The sequence below is a fragment of the Pelecanus crispus genome, chromosome 1 (genome assembly GCF_030463565.1).
Source record: "Pelecanus crispus isolate bPelCri1 chromosome 1, bPelCri1.pri, whole genome shotgun sequence".
Lineage (NCBI taxonomy): Eukaryota > Metazoa > Chordata > Aves > Pelecaniformes > Pelecanidae > Pelecanus > Pelecanus crispus.
In genome coordinates, this window is record NC_134643.1 from 4593414 (window position 1) to 4615313 (window position 21900).

The 21900-nt window shown below is 50.8% G+C and overlaps 1 protein-coding gene across 4 annotated transcripts; it reads left to right on the forward strand.

The window, feature by feature from the left end:
- Window positions 1-314: 314 nt before the first annotated feature.
- Window positions 315-19756, forward strand: PFKFB3 (6-phosphofructo-2-kinase/fructose-2,6-biphosphatase 3). 4 transcript variants are annotated; one of them, XM_075727843.1, is made up of 16 exons: window positions 315-453; window positions 5748-5873; window positions 6200-6296; window positions 6820-6886; window positions 7040-7114; window positions 7420-7476; window positions 9299-9423; window positions 10160-10367; window positions 11218-11364; window positions 11729-11833; window positions 12843-12972; window positions 13179-13241; window positions 13404-13468; window positions 15043-15213; window positions 16317-16339; window positions 18298-18352. In XM_075727843.1, the coding sequence occupies exons 1-16, from the start codon at window positions 375-377 to the stop codon at window positions 18350-18352; spliced, it is 1593 nt and encodes a 530-aa protein (XP_075583958.1). In that variant the 5' UTR covers window positions 315-374. The 4 variants fall into 4 exon arrangements, with proteins under 4 accessions (XP_075583958.1, XP_075583960.1, XP_075583956.1 ...); XM_075727845.1 differs by lacking the exons at window positions 16317-16339; window positions 18298-18352 and adding an exon at window positions 19330-19756; XM_075727841.1 differs by lacking the exon at window positions 18298-18352 and having other exon boundaries at window positions 357-450; window positions 16317-16343.
- Window positions 19757-21900: the final 2144 nt, after the last annotated feature.

Here is a 21900-nt window from a genome sequence, read left to right on the forward strand (position 1 = left end):
GATTTCTATCGGAATTAGCGGCAGGGCTCGCCTTCGCTCTCTCTAAGCACGCAGCGGCGGTCTTCGTGCCGTTCCTGCCGGCTTTGTGCCCTGAAGCCCCGTCCCTCCTCCTCTTCCTCCTCCTCTTCCTCCCCCTCCTCCGCCGTAAAGCCTTAACGAGACTCCGAGAAGCATCCGAAAGCGCCGCAGCCGCTTGTTCAAACCACCCCCCAAAGCGACGACTGCAACAAAAAGCCTTTTTTTTTATTATTATATATACATTTTTCCCCTCCCTCCTTCCTCTTTTTCCCCCCCCCCCCCCCCCCCCCCTCCTCCTTCCCCCCCGCGAACGCACCAAGGTGGACGCGGAGCGCAAAAAGAGCTTTGTTTTAAAAATGCCCATGGAGCTGACGCAAAGCCGCATCCAGAAGATTTGGCTTCCCAATGACAACCGCCCGGCTCTGCCCCGCCGCTGTGAGTACGGGCACGGCAGCATCCCGGTGGGGTGGGGTGGGAAGCGGCCCCCCTCCTCCTGCGCACCCCTCGTTGCACCCCCCCACCCCCATTTCCCCTGGTATCCGTGCAGCATCCCGCCTCGCCTTCCCTCCTCCAGCATCATCCCGGCGCCCGCAGCCCACCCGTGAGTCGCTGGGAGCTGCAGCACGGGGCAGCCACCCCACGGCAGCTCCGCGGCCCCGTGGAGCGGAGGCTGCGGGGAGGCGCTGGGACACGCGTGTCCCAATTTCCACCCCCCCGCTCCCCGCCTCCAGCCCTGGGATTAAAAGGGAAGGGAGCAGGTTGCTAACCTCGGCACCCGGGTACCAGCTCAGCTGGGATTTCCAGGGTGTCTGGCACCTTGCACTCAGATTTATTAGTGATTTATTTAATTTTTTTTTTTGGGGGGGGGGGGGGGGCGGAGGCAGGATTAGGGCAATGGATTCGGGAAAAAAAAAAAAAACCACCAGCTGCTTGCACTTTGCCGCTTTACTGGGTGCTGTGCTTGGGATGAGATAGGAGGCAGGTGGAGGAGAGGGCAAAAATGAATGCTGGAACTTTGGCAGTGGTTTCCCTTCTTTTCAAAGCTCAGAAAGCATCTTGAGCGTTTAGGACCAACCTCCGCGCTTAAAAAAAAAAAAAAAAAAATAATAAAAGCAAACGCTTAGGTCATCCCGGTGTTACTATAAACCAAATCATGAATCATAATACCATACTAAAGCTCAAGAAGCAATTCTTTTAACTCGCCCAACAGCTACACTGACAACCTGCCAGTTGTGCAACTCCGCGTAACTCTAAATAAGCGTCGCAGGAATCCGCAGATCCGGGGCTGCGGAGCGCCGGGAGTGAGGAGGTGGCACTTTGCAGCCTGGCAAAGGCTGGAAGTGGCTTGGGCAGTTGGGGTGAATCAGTCTTTCCGATGCTTTTCTTGAGCAGGCGTTTTTAAAGTCGCTTTGGACCTTCATTTCCCTTGGCCGGAAAGTTCCCCCTTGAAAAAAAAAAAAGAGAAATAATAATAAAAGAAAATATCCTACGAATCTGCCACATGTTGCCCCATGGCTATGGGTCAGGCACGCGGCGAGGGGGGGCTGAGCCCCGTAGCCGCCGCTTGCAGATGCAGCCGGTGCTTGGCAAGGGCAGCTCTGCAGCAGACGCTGCTGAGGAAATGGCTTTCAGCAACAGGCTGAACATCTGGGTTGCCACGGGGCTTTGCTTTTAGTGGGGTAAAATGTCTCCTGGCCTAATGCTTTGCAGATGTATCTGCTTGGTTCGGCTTTTTTCAAGGACTGACACCTTTGAAAGAAATCCCTCGTGTACGCGGAGCCTCCCTGTGGCTTTTGTTGCTTTATTCACCTGGTTTCTCAGAGGGGAGAATTCCCTCCTTGGCAGAGCAAAAAACTGACGTACTTTAATATATTAAGTCACCGAGGGGCTTATTAATACCATAACGTGGCTTCTAATTATTTTCTCTCAGGGTGGGAACAAGCCATGCTGGCCACCGTTCTCTGCGCTCTACGGGAAGAACATGACTGGGCTTTCTTTAGTTTTTATTTTTTAACTCGAGGCGCTATTAATTCCTTGGCAGCAACAAAGAGCAGAGCCACAAAGCCGGGTGGGAATGGAAGTATAGCAGAGACACGCGAGGCCGATGCGCTCCCCAGGGGGAAGGAGGGAGCCGGAGCATCGCTGGGAGCATCCTCAAAAAGCTCCCTCCCGGCTGCTCTGAAATAATTAGTCCGATTGTCCGCTTGCTCGTCAACAGGAGGCTCGAATGGATGCGGAGCGATGCCTTCATCTGGCCTTTTGACGGCGATCCATTAAATTGCTGTCAAGCTGCACGTCTCTCACGTAGGGGCTGGGAAAGTCAAGTCGTCGCCGGCGGCTGGATGGGCAGAGCCAGGCGAGGGGAGGGGGCTCGGCTGGGGGATGCTCGAGGAGGGAAGGGGCTGCTGCCGCCTCGCTCGCTTCCCATCGCTCTCTCCCATCGCTCCGGCTCGGCGGACGAGGGCACGTGAAAATACGGCGGCGATGTGCACGGGAAACTGCAGCTCGCGCGCCGGCAGGGTGATGTCGGTTCCGTGCACATGTGCGCGATGTGCGGCGCGGAAACGCGTCCTCGGTGCATCCGCGCAAGTGGCGGGGAATTGCAATGGGAAAGAGGCTGGAAAAGGGGAATGTAAGACTAATGTAGAACATGTGGCGTGGGCTTGCGGGAGCGGGAGGCGTGTGGGAATGCTTCTTATGAGGAGACAGTAAAAATGCCTGAAGTGGGGCTCTAACCTTCTATAGAAGCAAATTTCCTTCCTTTTTTTTTTTTTTTTTTTTTTTTTCTTCCTTCCACCCACTCCGGTGAAGCACGAGAGCGCTTCAGCGCTGGCTTTCTAGCAGGTAGAAGGCACAAATGACAAGCTACTTCTAAATATCCTGATTGAGCCTTTCAGAAGTCATCCCTGACCTTGACTTACCTGGATAGATGTGGATAAGGAGTAATGAATATGCATTGAAATCCCTGATAGCTTTGCAGCAGTGGTGAAAAGAAATGATGAATGGGGTCTTTGTGAAGCACTGGGAGCAAAACACTGGTTTGTGTTACATCCCTGATGCAAAGTTTCCCGGAGGCTTTTGTGATTTAGCTGGGTTTGGGCTCAGGTTCCTGACAAAAAGGTGCACGCTGGATGCCCTGGTGTTTTGGGAGGTGCTTCCCAGGTCTGTAAACAGCTGCTTTTTCACTATCCAAGGGGAACCTGGATCTTTCCTTTGGCAGCAAACCGAAGTGGGGAGAGATTCCTCAAATGCACGCATTTAACTCCTGCAGCACCCTTTGGAGGTGGCATGTGTGCACCCACGCAGCGCCAGCTCTGGGACCATCTCAGCTGTCTGGAGCCAAAGGGACGTCAACAGTCCCCGTCCATGTCCCTGTTCTCTCGGGAGTGTTATTACTTTAATGGCCCCAAATCCTCTTGGCTCCGCTCTTTGAGATCCTGTGTCTGCTGGCAGGTAGGGAAAGGAGGAGTTTCTTTTCTCTATTCAGGTATTATTCCTTTCCCCCTCCCTTTATTTGATATGTGGTTTGTTTTTTGTGCAAAAAAAAAAAACCCAACTTGCACCCATCGGTTGGTTGAGGCCGTCAGACTGTTAGAGAGGAAAAAAATATTTTTTTCTGGATGCGTTGCACAGCCGCCTTGGTACCCCAGAGCGCAAAATCAGCGCTTGCTGCTGCAATCAGTGGGAGCTGGCCCGGGCTTTTGAAACACGGCACCGGGGATGTGGGTCACACAAAAGGGGGCAAGCGTGAGGGCAGCTCCAGCCTGAGGAATGTGGAATATTTAAAGAAAAAAAAAAAAAAATCTGGTTTAGATAGTTTTCTCTGCTGAGTCTGCTGCGGTGAGACAGCCGGGCAGGTGATGGGTGGCCTTTCGCTGCCCTTCTGTGCACCCGTGCTGCAACTCTTCCTTGTGGCCTTAATTCAGTTTCTTTAGCTGTTGGATTTTTTTTTTTTTTTTAATTAGAAGGGGAGGGAAATCCCCTATGCTTTGCACCTTCTCTGGATACCTCTCTGTTCGTTAGCCCTTCCCAAATCTCCGCTGAGAAAAGTCTACCCCAGGCCATCACCCCGTGCCCATCCCGGGAGCCCCTGGCATCCCCGCATCCCTCCGCGGCCGTCGCCTGGTCCCACCTGCGGGCAGCTGGGATGGGCAGGCAGAGCTCTCCGCCCAGAGCGTAATTAAGCTGCGTTTTTACGGCTCTGCCACCAGCCACTCACTCCCTGCATTCCTTTCCTGTGAGGTCTCCGGCCTCACCGGGAGGATGGAAGGGTGGGTGAGAAATCCCCCGAGGGTCTCGCCTACTGGGGCCGGCCTCTGCCGTCGCCCGCAGGGCTCTTGGCGTGTCACGCCGGGCAGCATGAATAGGCGGCTGGCTAATCCAAATTCCATTAGGCATCGTTAAGATCTTCCTTTCCTGTATTTAAAGCGCTTGGCTTTGTGCCTTGGCCTTTTGTGTGTGCAGCACCATGTGAGAAGCGATTCTGCAGGGCAAAGCCTGGAGAGGAGCCGGGGTGGGACACGGGAGAGGGATGCTGCCCTGTTACGTGGTCCACGGGGCGTGCGGTCCAGATGGTCCAGACGCATCCCGTGGCGCTGGGACCAGGCTGTGGAGGGCTGAAAAAATTCCCAAACTGCATTCCCAGTCCTGCAACCTCTGCAATTTCCTCCAAACTGAACCAGGAATTTACTTTCTAAAGGATTCATGGGGGGAGAAGCGATTCACCTGGGCAGCCTGGCAGCTGATTTGTCTGCATTTTGGCCATGCCATTCGGGTGAATTGCAGAGGAGTTTCTCTTCACTTGCCAAGTCATCACTAAGTAATGCGTCTGGATTTATTGCCAGTTGTTTGACATGAACCCTCTTTACAACAACAAAAAAAAAAAACCCAGAGTAAAACAGGTTTATGAAGAAAAAGGGATAAGTCACTCATCTGCTTTTAAATGCTGGTGGTTCTGCAGTCCTCGGGCCCTGCAGTTTCTCAGAAAAAACAGTTAGTTTGTTGCAGCTGCATGTGTATCGGCCTAGAAAGCTAGCAGAAGTTTTTGGAAGGTGTTTTCTGTGGGTAAAGATCTCGGAGCAGACGTGGTATTTTAGCACAGCAGCCATATCTCAAGTGCACTGCTGCGGGGACTGGACCAAAGCCCTTGGCTAACTTCTAGGTTTTCACAGAATTGGCCAAATTGTGGGAATGGGAGGTTGTGTTCACCTCTTTTTTTTTTTTTTTTCCCCCCAAGTGGGGAAACTGAGGCACAAATGTCCTGCAGGGAGCCTGGGGCAGCTGCTGGTTCCTTGCCCACTTTGCAGCCATCAGGATGTTCTCCTCTTGCCATGGCTGTCAGGCTGTGACTCCTGTCCCCCAGTTTGGGCAGCATCGGGGTGAATTTGTGTCCGTATGGCTCAGCTGGCGCAGTTGTGCCTCGCCTGTGAGCAGCCATAGAGCCATCCACCATGCCCCCCTGCTCTGACATGTGCTCATTCAACAGATCCCATTCAAAAATTAGTCAGTGAATTTGCCTGCCCAAGTTTTTGATTGTCCAGGCTCATGAGGGATGCACAGAAGATACTGCAGAGATGATGGTGCACGGGGAGCAGAGGCTTTGGGTTTCCTCTAGCTGCTGAAGGACTTGGAGGAAGGTTGGGTCAAGAGCAAGTGCTTTGTAGGGTTGGTACAAGATGAGCTGGAGGATTAATGGCTGCTCATGTTGTGCTTTCTCCTCCTCCTCATAGCCTGTGGGCCGCAGCTTGCCAATTCCCCCACTGTGATAGTGATGGTTGGCCTCCCAGCCCGTGGGAAGACCTATACCTCCAAGAAGCTAACTCGCTACCTCAACTGGATCGGTGTCCCAACAAAAGGTGAGGCTTTCACGGGCTGCCTAGGCAAAGCATGAGGTTTGGGTCCTTGGGAGATGTTCAAGGAGCTTAGTCCCTTGGGGAGTGGAGGGTGGTGGGGGATCTTTCCAAGATCCCATGGGCCAAATACCCATGTTGTCCCATAGCTTCTGCTGCAGCCCAGGTTCTCCTTCACTTTAAAGACCAAGGGATGTCCCTGAGGCTTTTGCTCTAAGGATGTCTCTTCTTAGCCTATTGCTAGAAGGCGTTATCTGCAGGAGCTGCACAGCTGAGTCAAGCTGTGCTGACGCCTGCTCCTGGTTTTGATGGTCTTTGCCTTTCCCACACAGTTTTCAACGTGGGGGAGTATCGCCGCGAGGCAGTGAAGCATTACAGCTCCTATGACTTCTTCCGCCCCGACAATGAGGAGGCCATGAAAGTCAGGAGGTAAGTGTGGGCACTGCATCTGTGCTCATACCCAGCTCCAAATGGGTGGTGAAGCCCACGGCTGGCAGCGGGGTTGCCCGGCTTGTTTTAGGAGGTGACAGACAGAAAAGCTGGGCTCTAGCTTGAGATCTCCTTGCCTGCATAAGGAGAGCCTGACTTGGGCACCACGAGCTGAAGACTGAAGCTGTTGGGGCTTGGTAGCTTCAGGGTCACCAATGCATCTTCCATCAGTGGTACCCTGAATTCACCTTCAGGCTCAGCGACGTAGGGTATGAGGTCTGCCATGAGGTTTGGCCTTTGCTTCTTCATTTACCATTGCCTCTGCTGTGAAGATCAGCACGCTGCTCAGCACCTGTGGCTCTTGTATTTTTGGCAGACTGAAGGTGTCTTTCCTAAATGTCCCTGGGAGGGGGGGAGGTGGTGAGGAGGAGCCGCAAAGCCTGCCTTTGTGGAGGTCTGTGTACTAGCTGCTGCAAGCATCTCTGAGGACTTCAGGACAACATGTCTCTTGCCTCTTTTGCAGGCAATGTGCCCTGGCTGCCTTGAGGGATGTCAAGCTGTACCTGGCGGAGGAGGCTGGCCAGATTGCGGTAAGCTCAGAGATGTGCTCCGTGGCGTTTGCCAGTGGTCCTGGTCCCGAAGGCGCTGTGCCCTGTACAGTTTACTCTGCAGTTCCTTCTCTGAGAAATGGCTCGGTGGGAACGAGATGCTCTTGGTGCTAATCAAAGTCTTTGCTTTTAAAGGTTTTTGATGCCACCAATACCACACGGGAGAGGAGAGGGATGATCCTAAACTTTGCCAAAGAAAATGGGTTCAAGGTAGGTACCATCAGACTGCTGCCTCTATTGCATAGTCCACGCTAGTGTACTGTTGGTGTATCTTCTTTCACTACCATGTCCTCACGATGCTCCTGTGTAAGAGAGATTTCACTAATGAGTTTCACGTTTTTGATTAAACCCTTCCCTCATTCCCAGTAGCAAAGCCCTGGAGAAGGAAAAGATAGGAGTGGGGCAGAGGGAGAGCTCTCTGGTCAAGCAGGGAGGTGGTTGTGTTGAACAAGGGGCTGGTTGAATGTTACAAACCTTATTGGTGGCTTTCAGTTGAGCTTTGCTTTGCTTCACAGGTGTTCTTCATTGAATCCGTCTGCAATGATCCCACAATAGTTGCCACCAATGTTATGGTAAGTGTGGAAGTGTCTTGCTTTTGTTTTCCCTTGTGTAGGATTTCCCACCTGTGTCTGGCTGGTTTCTTATCTGAACATCTTGCCAGAGTTGGTTGAGGATTAGGAGGTTTTTATCTTTTTATGATCTGTTTGTCCTGGGATGAGAAAGGATCTTTTGTCTCCCAGGGCCACCTGGAAGTAATGAAAGTAAAAGGTGGTGTTGTAGCCTTTCCCCAATTCCCTTCCATGCTCTCTGCATTTCTGTTGATGTCTAACGATATCAAGGAGAGAAATCTATTCAGGATGCTCTGCCGACATCCACTCCCTCCCCTCCCACCCCCCGCCAAAGTCCCACTTTTTGGAAGCGATGGATGTGGTTAAGAGTTTAAATCCCATTGGAGAGCACTGACAGTCTTGGTTCACATGCAGCTTCCCAGAATCTATTGGGGTCTGCTTTGAGAAGAATCGCAGATGAGCTTAGAGGTTTCTCACCACCAGCTGAAGTCTTGGCTGGGAGAGCAGCATAAAACATTGCTTCTCGACTCCTTTGGGAGCTGCTGGATCTTTGATTTCCCACCAGCAGAAAAGCTCCTTTGCCTGTTAGGCTTGGCTAGGGCAGGTAGATGTTACCTGGTCTACCTAGGCATGATTAACTTGAATGAAAGTGTCCTTTCCTCCACTTGGGCTCTGCTCCAGCCTTATCTCCAGTTGTACATCTGAACTTTGTGAGACATTTTATGTTGTCTGGGAATGCGTTGCAGGATACCAAAAGTCTGTGAGAAGGGTTTTGTTCTGCCCCCAGGATGGGTTCCACAAAGGGTGCTGTGCTGGGTGCTAGAGCATGGCTTTTGCTCCTGCTGGGAGCTGGTGTCCCATGGCCAGCGATCAGCTTTTTGGGAGGTTGCACACAGCCTTTTCCATGATACTAATAAAATTCTCCCTTTGCTCTATCTTTTTTTTTTTTCTCCCCCCCCCCCCCCCACCCCGCAACACCCTGAAGCTGGATTTTTTTGAAGGATTTAATCCCTTTCTTTGGAAACTAATGCTTGAAGGGGGAGAAAATGAACAACTAGCTGAGCGTAGGTTTTAGCTCCCCAGGGCACTGCAGATGAACGGTGCTCTTAGTGCTGGGATCAGTGCAGAAAATATGTTATGGGCTTGGGGCACTGCCACACGTGTCGCTTGGTTGTGTTATCCTGTTGGTTTCAGGATTGCTTGTGAAGTTACTAATGTGTAATGCTGCTGCTCAAACCCAAATCTTCAGGAAAAATAACGTGTTAAGAGTAGTTCAGGCAGAACTTAGTCCATGAGAGCTCTGGATATTCACATAGCCCATTCCTAGCATCTTTCAGCCCAGTAGCTTGTAGCAAATAACGCACAGAAAGGGGTTGAATGTTGTTATCCTGCTACCTAAGATGGTGGACAGCCAGGTTGACCTCTGCCTCCTATTTATTCACTCAAAACGCCCAGGACAAGCATCTTACCTAAGCTTATACACCTCAGCTTGAACTGCTTAAACACGATGCTTTTCTTTAGCCATAAAAAAAGCTCAGTTTTCTCACTGTGTGTTGGGTGGTGGGGTGCTACCACAACTTTTGGGAGAACAGGAGTAGACTGATATGCATCTATACCAGTCATGCAATGGTTTATACCAGATTTTCTCACCTTGTGCTTAGTTTTGGGTCTAGTTTCCTTTTTTTCTCTTCTCATAAGTGCTGGCTGTAAAGTGGCTCAGTCAATAGCTGGATCTTGGCAGGACTTTGAAATTTGAGATTAGTATGGTCTGGTTTGAAAAGCTTCCTAACATCTCCTTGCGGCATGTTTTTTTCCCCTGTCGCAGGAAGTAAAATTGTCCAGCCCTGATTACCGGGACTGTAATTCGACTGATGCCATGGAAGACTTCATGAAGAGGATCAATTGTTACCAGGCCAGCTACCAGCCACTCGACCCTGATGACTATGACAGGTAAGAGACTTTGCTGACTTCTGAACTGGCTTGAATGCCTTTCCTCTCCCAGGAGAGGAGTAATGAAGCATGGGGCTGTATTTCACTTTGTCTTCAAATACGTGACTGTGCTAGAATAATGTCCAGCCAAGCCTTGTGGTCAATTTGTCGTCTTCCTTGAAAATGCTGGTTTTCCCCAGCCCTGTGCCAGGGAACCAAGCATTGAAACCTTCCCAGCCTCTTCTGGGCTCAGATACACTGGTTCTGCAGGCCCAAATACAAAGGTTTTGGAAAAGCAGTTTGGTTTGAGTGTTTAAGGAAGGGACTGCTTGAACAGGCTCAAACCACAACATTGAGCAAGCCCTGTGGTTCCTGCCTAGTTGTGTGCCCTGGGAAGACCTTTGTTCTCCTGCATCACCATGCAGGCACCTCCCAGCCTTTCCGCTGCTCACAGATACATCTGTGCGCCCTGCATGGATAATCCCAGTCCTGCTGAGCCCTGTCCGGGGGAGGAACGTGCTTCCTGCTAGTCTTGTTTAATCCTCTTTACTGCTGCAAGGAGGAATGGTGATTACACTGGTGTTACTTAGCTCTCCATGAATTGCAGTTACCTGTTGGCTTCCTGTTAAAAATAGCCTGCAGGAAATCCTTTTAACTGGGCGATTATGTTGACTGAGATACCTCACACGGCTGTTTATCAAGGGTGGTGTTTCTTTCTCCACTGGCAACCCCCTCATCCTTGCTGTGGTTTTCCTAGGGAGCTTTCTCTCATCAAAGTCATCGATGTTGGCCAGCGGTTCCTGGTCAACAGGGTTCAGGACCACATCCAGAGCAGGATCGTTTACTACCTGATGAACATCCATGTTCAGCCCCGCACCATTTATCTCTGTCGGCATGGCGAGAGCGAGTTCAACCTTAAGGGGAGGATTGGAGGTGACTCAGGCCTCTCCAACAGGGGCAAGAAGGTAAAGGGGAAGGGAATATTCCCCTGTGGCTTCTACGAGTGATTTGGCTGTAGCAGATACCATGCATCGTGTTAAGTGTATATTTGATGACAGCTGGGGTGCTCAGAGGATCCATCTATAGGGCTGGTTAAATTTGGGCTTGGGCATGGCCTCAAAAAGAGACTTCGCAGCCATCAGCATTGCATGTAGGCTTGCATGTAGTTAGGGGTTAACAGAGGTTGGGATGCAGAAATCTCTAGGAGAGAAGGGTATGTGTATCTTCAATGAATTGTTTCAGACCTTGCACAGGCAGGGAGGGCTGTAGAAGGACTGCTGCCACCCTTTGGTAGGGAAGGCCAACTCCGAGGGTTCCTTCAGATTGCTCAGTACTTGATTCTTCAAGGACGTGGTAAAGCGCATGCTTCAGGGAGGGTTAATAGCTGTTGTGGCTTGCCAGACCATTTTGAAGTCCAAATGGAGTCATTTGAGGTGTGACTATTATCAAAGACTACAGGATACATTGATTTAGCTCTATGACAGATAGGCAGAGCTGTGGTTAAGGGTGGCCAGGGATCTTCCATAGCATCGGAGAAGAGCCCACGTTGTAGTGCTGTTTCTTGGATGCTGATGTTGTTCCTTGATGACATTAGGTTGCCGCTTTCTCCTCTGCTTTCTCTCTGTTCTCATACCCCTCATAGCTTTTGGGGATCCATGCACGTGTGGCTGCCCTTCACCTTAGAGCAGGAGGTTAATATGTCTGCCTGTGGAAGGCAAAAGTTGTCCTGGAAAAGGCAATGTTTACTGGGAAGCAGGGAAGAAGGCCCACTGGGAAGCTGTGGATCAGGAATCAACCTCTTTTTTTGTCCCACAGTTTGCACTGGCACTGAAGAAGTTTGTTGAGGAGCAGAACCTGAAAGACCTCAAAGTCTGGACCAGCCAACTAAAGAGGACAATCCAAACGGCAGAAGCTCTCCAACTGCCCTACGAGCAGTGGAAGGCACTCAATGAAATCGATGGTGTAAGTATCTTTGCAGTAGGAACAGCTGGAATCATGCTGGTTGCTGCTTGGCAGAGAGGGTGATAGCACTGGCCTTTTCACTTTTGCCTAAATCCCACCGGGGAGATTTTCCTCCTGTGGGAGAGGGTGGTACTTCTGCTGCAGTACTCATAAATTGGCTTCTGATCTTAGCTCTACCTTATGTGGATGTTTCAAGATGTTGGCTTGAAGGAGCAGATTAAAATGATTTTTTGCTTGGAACTGCTCTGTAGCTGACCACTGAGAGGGTTATAGACAGTTATTTGGAGAAGGTTTTGCATGTTGGGTGTGCTGATTCTTTTTGACTTGAGCATGTAGTAACTTCATGGATGTCCTGTTCTGGCAGGGTGTGTGCGAAGAAATGACGTATGAAGAAATCAGGGAGCAGTATCCAGAGGAATTTGCTTTACGTGATCAGGATAAATATTACTACCGCTATCCTTCTGGGGAGGTAGGTCTGCAAGGAGACCTTCAGAGATGTGACTTTTACTTTAAACATGGCTGCCTTGTCTTCATGCTGTCCTCTACACTGAGAGCAGGGTGCTCCAAGAAACTAGAATCAAGAAAGGTCAGGGCTCATGGTTACCTTTTGCATTGAGCTTTTGTGAAATTGTGGTATGTGAAGATCTCATTAAGAAATGTATCACTTAACAAACAGTCCCACTGACTTTACAGCAAATTAGTAGGAAGGGGGCCCTGGAGGTTTCTAGTCCAACCTCCTCCATTACATCCATGCAAAGTGTTGTGCTGCCCCAATTTCCTTTTCTTTCTTTTCCAAAGAAGCAACTTCTCCCCGTGCTCTCATGTCATTTCCTAGGGGTTGATGTTGATATCTCTGTTCCTGGCAATCTGCTTTCAGGGTGTGACACAATGAGGTGGGAATTGACATCAGTTCTGGGTGATACTTTAGGTTGTGAATTGGGCTGTTTATCCCCAAATTAAGTCACATCCACAGACACGTGGGAAAAATCTTTGGAGACATCCTCATGACAGCGTATCTAACAGGAGAATGTTTGGGGATGTCTGACACTGACTCTGGATGTCTGGGGTTCCTTCTGGCTGCCTGTTACTGTTCTTTATGAAGTCCTTCAAAACTCTGGAGATTTTCGGGTTGCTCCAGACTTTTTGGAACTTAGAAATCCTGTAGAAAATCAAATTTCAAGATGATAGAGAGACACTATGCTCAAAGCTCCTGTGCAGTTGTTGCTTACCTTAAACTCTCCAGGACTGTAACTGAGATGTAAATGGCTTGTCTCTCCTCTGACCAGATGAAGTAGTTATGTTCCAGAGTAGCCTGAAGATGAGGATTTGTTGAACTTTGCTTGTTTTTAGCAGTAATTACGTTTGTTTAGTCAGAGGCATGAAATCAATAGGTGTACCAAGACAAGGACCATTGTTTCTTGTGAGGTGCTCGTTTTCTTGATTCTATGCCGTATCTCCCTTCTCTTCTTCTGTTGTAGTCTTACCAAGATCTGGTGCAGCGCCTAGAGCCAGTCATCATGGAGCTGGAGAGACAAGAGAATGTCCTTGTGATCTGTCACCAGGCTGTCATGCGCTGCCTCCTGGCATATTTTCTGGACAAGAGTGCAGGTGAGCTCCCTGTCCCTGGGAAGAGGACTGATCCTGCTGGAGGAAGGATGATAGGTGGAGCTCTGAGAGATGGGAGATGTGTTCAGGTCAATGCAGGGCCTGGAGCCTGCATCTCTGGTGTGGAGTGGCCTTAGGTGTTGATGAAGATGTCTAAACTGCTTTTGGAGAGGGGGTGGGATAATCCTCCTGCTTTGCTTTCTCTGCAGATGAAATGCCCTACCTGAAATGTCCCCTTCACACAGTGTTGAAGCTGACCCCAGTGGCCTATGGTAAGTGGGGCTTTCCTACTAAACATGCCAAGGAGTTCGCTTTGTACCGCCTCCTGAATCTAAGCTGCTTCTGGGAGAAGAGCAGGGGTCTGGGGTGGAGCACTTCCTAGCATCCTGTGCCTGTTGCTGATAGCCTCCGTCTCCTTGTGCTCCCTTCTGCAGGGTGCCGGGTGGAGTCCATCTCGCTGAACGTCGAAGCCGTCAACACCCACAGGGAACGGCCAGAAGTGAGTGTTGCTTTTCTTCAGAGCCATCCCTTGGTGTCCCCATGCTTTCCCCTATGGTCAGCTGGCAGCAAGGATGCCTGGGTTGGGCGTGGGGAGATTGCTCAGCTGGACGCTCAGAGCGCTGCTGGAGGACTGGAGCATCAGATGGGTTCGATTGCTCTGCAAAGATGTGGCCAGTTGAGGATTTTCTGAGGGAAAAGGACTGTTGCATGTGCCTGCTTCACACTGTGTTTGCCCATATTAAAGGTGGCCCAAGGAAAGCTCCTCCTTGGTCTTTAACTTTCACCTGTGCAGTCACCTGCTCACCTGAGCAGGGAACGGAGCCATGGATGGAGAAGGTGACTTCTCCCAGGTCTCCCAACTGGCTGGCAGAGCCCAGGCTCAATGCCTTGCCCAACATCTGCCTTTGTTTTTTTTCCTGGCGTGCCCACAGCTCTGTGTGGCTACTAGAGTGCTGTTGCGTAGGGTGGGAGGTGCCGGCGCTGGGCTGGGATGCTGTGGGGAGAACACCCCTCGCATGGAGGAAAACCCCTGTAAGGTCAGGTCTGCCTGCCCCGTGCTCCACCGGGAGCTCGGAGGTCAGATTAGGGGGATGCCAGCGTGGTGTTGGGGGTAGGCAGCCACCCAAGGGGGCCCCCAGGGACCCTGGCAGTGCCCATGTCCCAGCCGCTGGGACCTTTCCAACTTGTGCATACTGGTGATGGACCCTGGCTGGATGTTGGATGGTCAGAGTCGTCCCCTTTTGGCCCACGCTTCCCTTGCTTTGCTTCCCAGCCTCAGCAGGCAGCAGCATCTTGAGCCGCTTCTCCCTCCCTGTGGCTGTAGGTGGGGAAGCCGGTTCTTCCCCCCGCTGTGGGGGCCATCGATGCCCTCCTCCACCACCCTTGCTGGGGATGCCAGGAGAGCTGTGGGCTGCGGGTAGGACAGAGCAAGACACATGCAAAGCGCTTGGGTCCCTCTGCTCGGCTGCGCGGGTGTGTGCCCCTCCATCCCACCTTGCTTGAGCTGGAGCTTGGCGCGGTGCCGACCCTCGCTGGCTGCTTTGTCCCCACTTCCTAAATCTTCCTTATCAGCCCGGGCTGGCTTGTCTTCCCTCTTCTTGCTTCACACCCCTCCCTGGGTCAGAGGGACCAGCTTCAAGGAGGAGACTGATGGGCACCTCTTTCTGTCATGCGAAGTCATGGCTTTTGATTACCACTAGAGTTTTTTAGCAATCTGTATTTACTTTTTTGTGAGCAGAGGCTCAGGTGAGGAGAAAGTCTGTCTCATTTCTGAGTGCAGGGCCTCTTTGGCTTTTTTTCCTCCCTTTCTTGGGGAAACCATGCTATGCTCTTGAACATTTTGCATTAAGGTTTTTTGGTGTCCAGAGCCTTTCAATGCATCCTTTGCATGTCAACAGCAATTGTGGGGAAAAGCAGAGGCCACTTTAAGAAAGAAAAAAAAAACCCAACCAACCAAATAAAAAGAACCCAAACCCGAAACAACCTGCTTCTATTTTTTCCTTTATAACTGTCGCCTTCTTCCCTTTTTTATTTTTTTATTTACGTTTTTCCTTTGTCTCACTCTTAATTTAGGAAGCAAAGAAGGGACCTAACCCGCTCATGAGACGTAATAGCGTTACCCCTCTAGCAAGCCCAGAGCCCACCAAAAAACCTCGCATCAACAGCTTTGAGGAGCATGTGGCTGTTTCTTCCGCCCTGCCAGGCTGTGTTCCTCAGGAAGTGCCCACGCAGCTGCCGGGACAAGTTAGTTGAACTCTCTTTTTTTTTTTTTTGTTGTTATTCTTGTTGTTTTACTGTTTGTTGTCCTTTTCCTGTCGCTCCTGAAGCTGGGGAAGGGCTTGCACTTGTCACAACCTGTGCTGCTGTCTCTGAGATACATCTTTCTCCCATGGCTGCTGTCTCTCCCTGCCTTGGGTTGGTTTCAGGAGCACCTGGCAAAGGGTCGCTGTTTATCCTTTCTTGGGTTTTGAGAGCGTTGTAAACACTCCAGAGCTTTAGCTGTGTTAATGCAGTGCCTTCACCATCTGTCATCATGGTGTCAAACCCCTGGGGAGCCGCATCTCTAGAGTGGGCAGGACCGAAGGGCTCGTGCCTTCCTCCTGGATGCGCTCAGCTCTGGCATAGACCTGGGCATTGCAATAAAGCAAATATTCTTGCACTTCCCTTGAGAAGGAGCTGTCAGGACCCATCTTTGACTTGAGAGGTCTCCTCCTTCCCGGAGCAATAGGCAAAATGAACCAAAAATGAGTAGAAGTGTCTTGGCATGGTGAACCTGGTTGCCTTCTGCAGCCCTGGGTGAAACCCTGTGGATAGCTGCTGTGGTGCTCATGTGTCCTCTCTTTCACCCACCCATGAGGGACGTAGAAAGAGAGACCTTGCTGCACACTTCTCCAGGAACAACCCATGATCCCTGTGCTTGTTATGGGGCTGGGGTGGTACTGGAGAAACAGCATAGATATATAGGAGCCTTCCCACCAGCCGCCTGTTGGATCTCGCCATCTCGCCCAGCCCCTCTTCGCGTTGTCTGTGTTGTCTGGTGTCCTCTTGCCCAGGATCTGGCCGAGGAGGGGCAGGTTAGGAAGGTGCTGTGCTCCTCCAACCGCCCTGCTTGGTGGCTGCTTCGCATGAGCCTTCCCACCCTAGCAAGCACCGAGTGGGGTGACTCGGTCCGTCTCTCGGCTTTCGGGACTCCGCTTGGGCTGGTTGAGTCTTGCAACAAACCCTCTGCCAGTTTTGGGTTTGGAAGCTCTCGCTGTTCGGGTGCCTCTCGCTGCCGTCCCGTGTCCTCTGCCCGGTCTCGCGCGGCGTTACTGACACCTCTTTCCATTCTCTCTGTCTCTCTGCAGCCTTTACTAGGGAAGGCATGCCTGTAAGTATCTTCTTGCGTCTTATTCCCCCTTTTGCCCCCTTTCCATGTCTCTTGCCATCTCACTGGTTGTTTTGTTGTTGCTGTGAAACCAGGCTGGGGCGTGGACTTCTTGGAGCTAATATTTCTCTGTGTGTGGGGGATTTGAATGCATCTTAGGAAAGGTAAAGAGGAGACTGTGGGTGCTGCTTTGTCCAACCCCTAAGTATCCTAGTTTGATTAAATGTCCCAATTTTGTTGAGAAATGAAGCAAATTATCACTTGCCCTCTCTCAGTGATGTCTAAATTCCCTGCCGCCTCCTTGGACAGTCACAGGATGGGAGATGCTGTTGGGTTTTCTTGGGGTTATCTCCTCTGCGATAGCATGTTGTACTGTAGGTGATAGACCCAGGTGGTCTGTCCTTCCTAGGGGCTCCGAGTTGTGTCTGTGAGTGATGGCACCAGACTGATCCCTGAGAAGGTTCTGACCTCAGACCCAAGCAGGGTTTTATCACCTGCATGGGAGCAGGAGTGTGTTTTCTGGAGCTGGCCTGATCCTGGGTCCCGGCCTCTGCAGTTCTGCAAACCTGGATTTTGGGGAGAGTCTGCCTATATGTCTTGGGCAGAGTAGATGCAAGGGTATTGTGCTCTAGCTCTAGTAAGAAAGCAAGATGCCTTGAGCATTTAATGCAGTAATTATAAATAATCAAGGCTTCAGTAGTTTGGCTCAGTGCTGTTAGATCCTTGTGTAATGGGGACAGGACAGCTTCTGGATAAATTTGAAGCCTTTGGACTTAATTCATGCTATGTCATTGAGTTGAGAGCGGCAGTTGTTGGAAGCTGTGCTCAAATGTCTTAAAGAGCAGAGAGACTTTGGGGCTGAGCTGGGGCTGGGGTAGTGCCCAGGGGTTGTCTTTTGCCCCTATAAACCAGTTCAAATCAGCCTACGTGCATCCCGGTCTTGGTTCATTTTATGGGCTGAAGATGGAGGAATCTGCTATAACATGGCCCGGCCTCAGCCCTGCTTGCACATAACAGCTGGTGAGCCTCACGTTTCTTCCCCTTTTAGGGTAAATGTTGTTGAGAAAAGGGAAGCTAGGAAGGTCACACTTGGCTTTGCTGGTGGATAGGTTGGGGAAGAGCATCACCCGCATGCTCCTGGGCGAATGTAGAGGTTGCTCAGCATGGCCTGCATGTCTGTGCTCCTTCCCTTGCTCCTCATGGGCACAAAAGCCCCTGATGGGCACAAAAGCCCTGGTCTTCTTGGGTTGCTTTGAAAGCAGTTTTGGTTTTGTCCATCCCTCCATCCACCTTTTTCCCATCCATGTTGCATTTAGAAGCACTGCATGCCTCAGTGCTGGCAGGGACACTGAAAACACACTCCCATGTTGAGTTTGGGAGGTGGCTGCATCAAGTTTTGCTAGACCAGGAGCTCTGTTGGAGCAGGCAGTGATGGTACCCATCCCAGCTGTAGGCTGGCAGCAGCAGGTTTAAAATCTCCAGCTGCTGGGAGTCTGCCTCCACCTACTAGTGTGGGACTTAAAGGTTGCTTTTGAGGGAGCGAAGAAGACACCCCAAAACAAAGATTTGGTGTCAGTACCTCTCTTGGAGGCTGTTGTCTCATGTGCATGTGTCTGGTCCTCGCTATGCCCCACCACAACCCATATGGAGTCAGGGGAGGTGGAAGGTACCCGCTTTCCAATTTGCACCAGGGGATTTTGTTGGCAGTGGGTGCTTGGCTGCATCAGCCCTTCCTGTTGGGGTCTTGACCCCCTTCCAGGAGGACCAGGGGACACCTGGAGAGGCTGGGAGCATGGCTGTGTACCTCAGAGTCCTCCTGACTGTGGGATTGAGCCAGTTTGGGGTTGCGGGACTACCTGGCACGATGATTTCCTGTTGCTTGGTTTGTGATCCAAAGTGCACTATTTAACAACGACCTGATCCCCTCCCTTCTTCTTCCCCTTCACTTTTCATGCTTAAAGACGACCCGTTTGTCACTTTCTCAAAGTTTTCTCTTTACTAATATTTCCAAGGTAAATGGCTGTGGTGCATGTGCCTTTTCCTAACCCTCCTCCTGTCTCCTTAGATAACAGAGAACAGCTCAGCCTGCTCTGTCTTGTAGCCTGGCCAAGGTTCCTGGTGCTTGTAAGAGGCAGTTTAGGTAGTAAAAGCAAAAAGCAAAAAAAATGTTGAGAAACCTTCCTAGCTGTTCCCTAGTCCTTTTTTCCCCCACCCTGTTTCATGTAGTTTTGTGAACTGGGAAATGTCCTTGTTGTGATCATCTCCCCTTGGGTTTCTCTGCTCTCCTCCAGCCACCATCCTTGGGGCTGGTCCTGCTTGTGTTTAGCTGGTTGTCTCTGGTTTTGTGGTCCTCACCGCATGCTGGTGGGTGCCCGTTGTTGCCACTCTGCACCAGGGCTGTGTCCGAAGCAGCTCTAGGGCCCATGCAGCCTCACAGGGCGTCATCGAGGGAGTGGGTCCTCCTGCCACACTGCTGCTGGTGGCTGGTGCCCATGCTGGCTCCTTGGCATGGCTGGCAGGAGCTGCATCTTCTTGGCAGTGCGAAGGATGGACGGTGACCTCCTTGGTAGGTGGGGGGGATGCTGCCCACCCTCAAGGGGAGCAAGAGAGAGAAATTTAATTGGGCTCCTTGAATGAAGACTGTGGTCTCATGTCACCTTGTCTTGCACGGATCAAAGGGCAGCGTCAGAAGTGCAGACTGGGTGGAGTGGGAGGTTGCCTTATTTTTAGGGGTATCTCTGCCAGATTCCCACCCTGTAGTTAAAGCCGGATGATGCTTGAGGGGAGGGGTGTGGGTGGCAAGTCAGCACATCCCCCCTACCTCTCTCCTTGGGTGGACAGTGTCCTCTTCTCTGTGGTGGATGCTTTCGTAGTGACCTGTGCCGTGGCTTTCTGTTACTGCCCCTGTCCCCTTCTTGATGTGCACGTAGAAGATGCTGCCGGGATGGGGTCCAGCATGATCCCCAACCCCGGTCCTTCCCCTCTCGTTGCAGAACATGAACAACTCGCAGAAGCCGTTGTGACTCCGTTGGCGCTGTCCTGAGGCCACCGGCGACGCCAGCTTCCCATCCCATCACCATTTCCGAAGCTTGCTTTATAAACCGGTCTCCTCCATCTGCGGCGAGGTCGACCCTCGGCTGTTTCTACCTGCACCCGTCCATCTGCAAACCGCTCTGCTGAAGGGGAGAGAGACGCGGGAGAGCGGAGGAGAGGACCTGAGCTCCCTGGAGGCACCACCAGATCTTTAGGCTGCAGCGTTTGCTCTCCTCTCCGGCGTCCTGTTAGATCGTAGCAAGCTGTAAAGTGCTTCTAGCCCACAGGAGTTTAATTTTCCTCTGTAAGCGGTTTTGATCTCCTTTTGTATAGACAATTGGTACCCACCCGTCTCCGGGTGGGTTGTATATATGTGGATGGTGCGGGGTTAGCGAAGAAATAGGGGGAAGAGGGGGGAGCGAAGGGGTTTTGCATTTTTTTTATTATTATTATTATTAATTACTCATCAAGAAAGCCCCTAACACACTATGCTGCGGTCCTTTACCCACGCTACAGCCTGTCACACACGCACAGCCCGGCTCACCCAGGCCCGCGAGCACCAGGAAGGCAGTTGTGTGAAGTCCTTCACAGCGAGAACTGCTGGGTTTAACCAAAAACTTTTTTTTTTTTTTCTTGATCAATACACCTTAAAGGGATTTGCAGAGAATGTAGATCTGCTTCTAAAACTGGTCGCGAGGTGCCTGTAGCGTAGGAGGAGCCACACCAGTGGTGGCTTGGGTAATGTTTTCATCTCGGGGAGCACGTGGGGATGCTCCCAGTTGAGGCGTGTGTCGATTTTTTGGGAAGACTGAGGACCAGCTGAGGTGCTGTGCTGGTACTTCATCTCCCCTTTCCTCTTCCTTGGAGGAGAACTGAGATTGCAGGGGGGTTGGTGTGTTTTGACTCCCTGTGTCACTGCAGGACTTAGCAGGTGAACAGGCTGAGCTAGATGCGTTTCGCAGACACACAGGTCTCATGGAGGTGGCCAGAGGTCTGGCCGGGAGGCAGGAGTCCCTGTGTGCCTGCAAAAAGCTACAAGAATGGACAGTTTTGTCTGTGTTCTCATTTTTCTTTTTTTATTTCATATATATACATGCGCACACATGTGTGTATATGTGTATACCTAGAAACCGCTTGGTTTTTGCACTTTATTTGTGGCAGGAGCATAACTATTTTATCTTTTTTCAAGTCATGCCCTTTAACAGGGGAGGCCTGAATACATGCAACTGTTTTTTTTTTTGTTTTGTTTTTTTTTTTTTTTAAATTTTATTTTGCATGCTGGAAAGCTGGGACTACAAAAAAACAGTAGTTACAGCATTCGAGGTGGGGGGGAATGGGGCAAGGTCCTGACTTAGACTCCATCAGCCAGCTCCCGGTGGTTTGATACACGAGATCCCTTCTTGGCAGCCTGTCCCAGGCTGTGAGACAGTGGTTAAAAATGACAATTAACCACTATTGCTTTGTGCAAAAGTCTGTGGATTTTGAGGTGGGTTGTGGGGGTTTTTTTTGGGTTTGGGGTTTTTTTTTTTTTTTCCTTCCTACTCCAATGTGCAGCATCTTCTTCATCCCCATCTCACGCTTTTTGCTTGTACGGTTGAGCTGGAGGCAGCAGATGAAGGCAGCCAAGCCCTCCTGCAGCGCTCAGCTGGGGGATTGGAGATGGCCAGCCCCTTGGTTTCAGCCTTCCCATGGCTTTCCCCAGCCCCCTGGGTGGGAAACAACATCCCTACAGATGGGAGCAGGGAGGTTTAGGAAGAAATTTTTTTTTTTTTTTTTGTGTGTGTGTGGTTTGAGAGGGGTTTGGTCTGTTTTTCCTTTGGGAAAAGGCGAACCACAGTGCCTAGTGCTTCAGCCTCGTGCAGCCGAAGCGCGTGCTTGGAGCGGCACCGACGGCGGGAGGGGGCCAGGACCACGCTTGGTCTGTATCCGACCGGGGGAGAGATGGTCTTGGCGGTACCTGCCTATGTCAGCTTGTTCATATGTGTATTATATTCCTGTACAGATGAAATAGAGAACACTTCCCCCCCGGCTTCTCTTTTTTTTTTTTTTTTTTTTTTTTTTAAATAACCGCATTAAAAGCAGATTTCTCCCTGTGTGCATGGTTGACATCTGCCCTTTCGGTTTCTCTGACTTTGAGAATGTTTTGGGAAGGCAAGTCGCTTATCTTTTCAGCCTTCTTCCTGGGGAGTTTTATCTTTCTCCTCCTGCTATGAAAAGATAAGGTGACAAATGCAAACATGACGTTCTGGCTGCCCTGTGATCAATCCTGTAAACATGTAATTCTGCAGATGTTTTGGCGTGTACTTGTGTGTGTGTGTGTATATACATACATATATATAAAAATATATATATATTAAAAAAATTGAACAGCAAAAAACTTAATGACCCTAAACTTTCTTCCTTTGGAAATAATAGAAATCTCTGTAGGTCCTACAAAAAGATGAAATTTGAATCTGGCATTTTTTCCAGCAAGGGGAAAATTGGTGTCTGAGCAGCAGAGAGGCCCTCTCGTGCTGGAGGGGTTGGCGGTA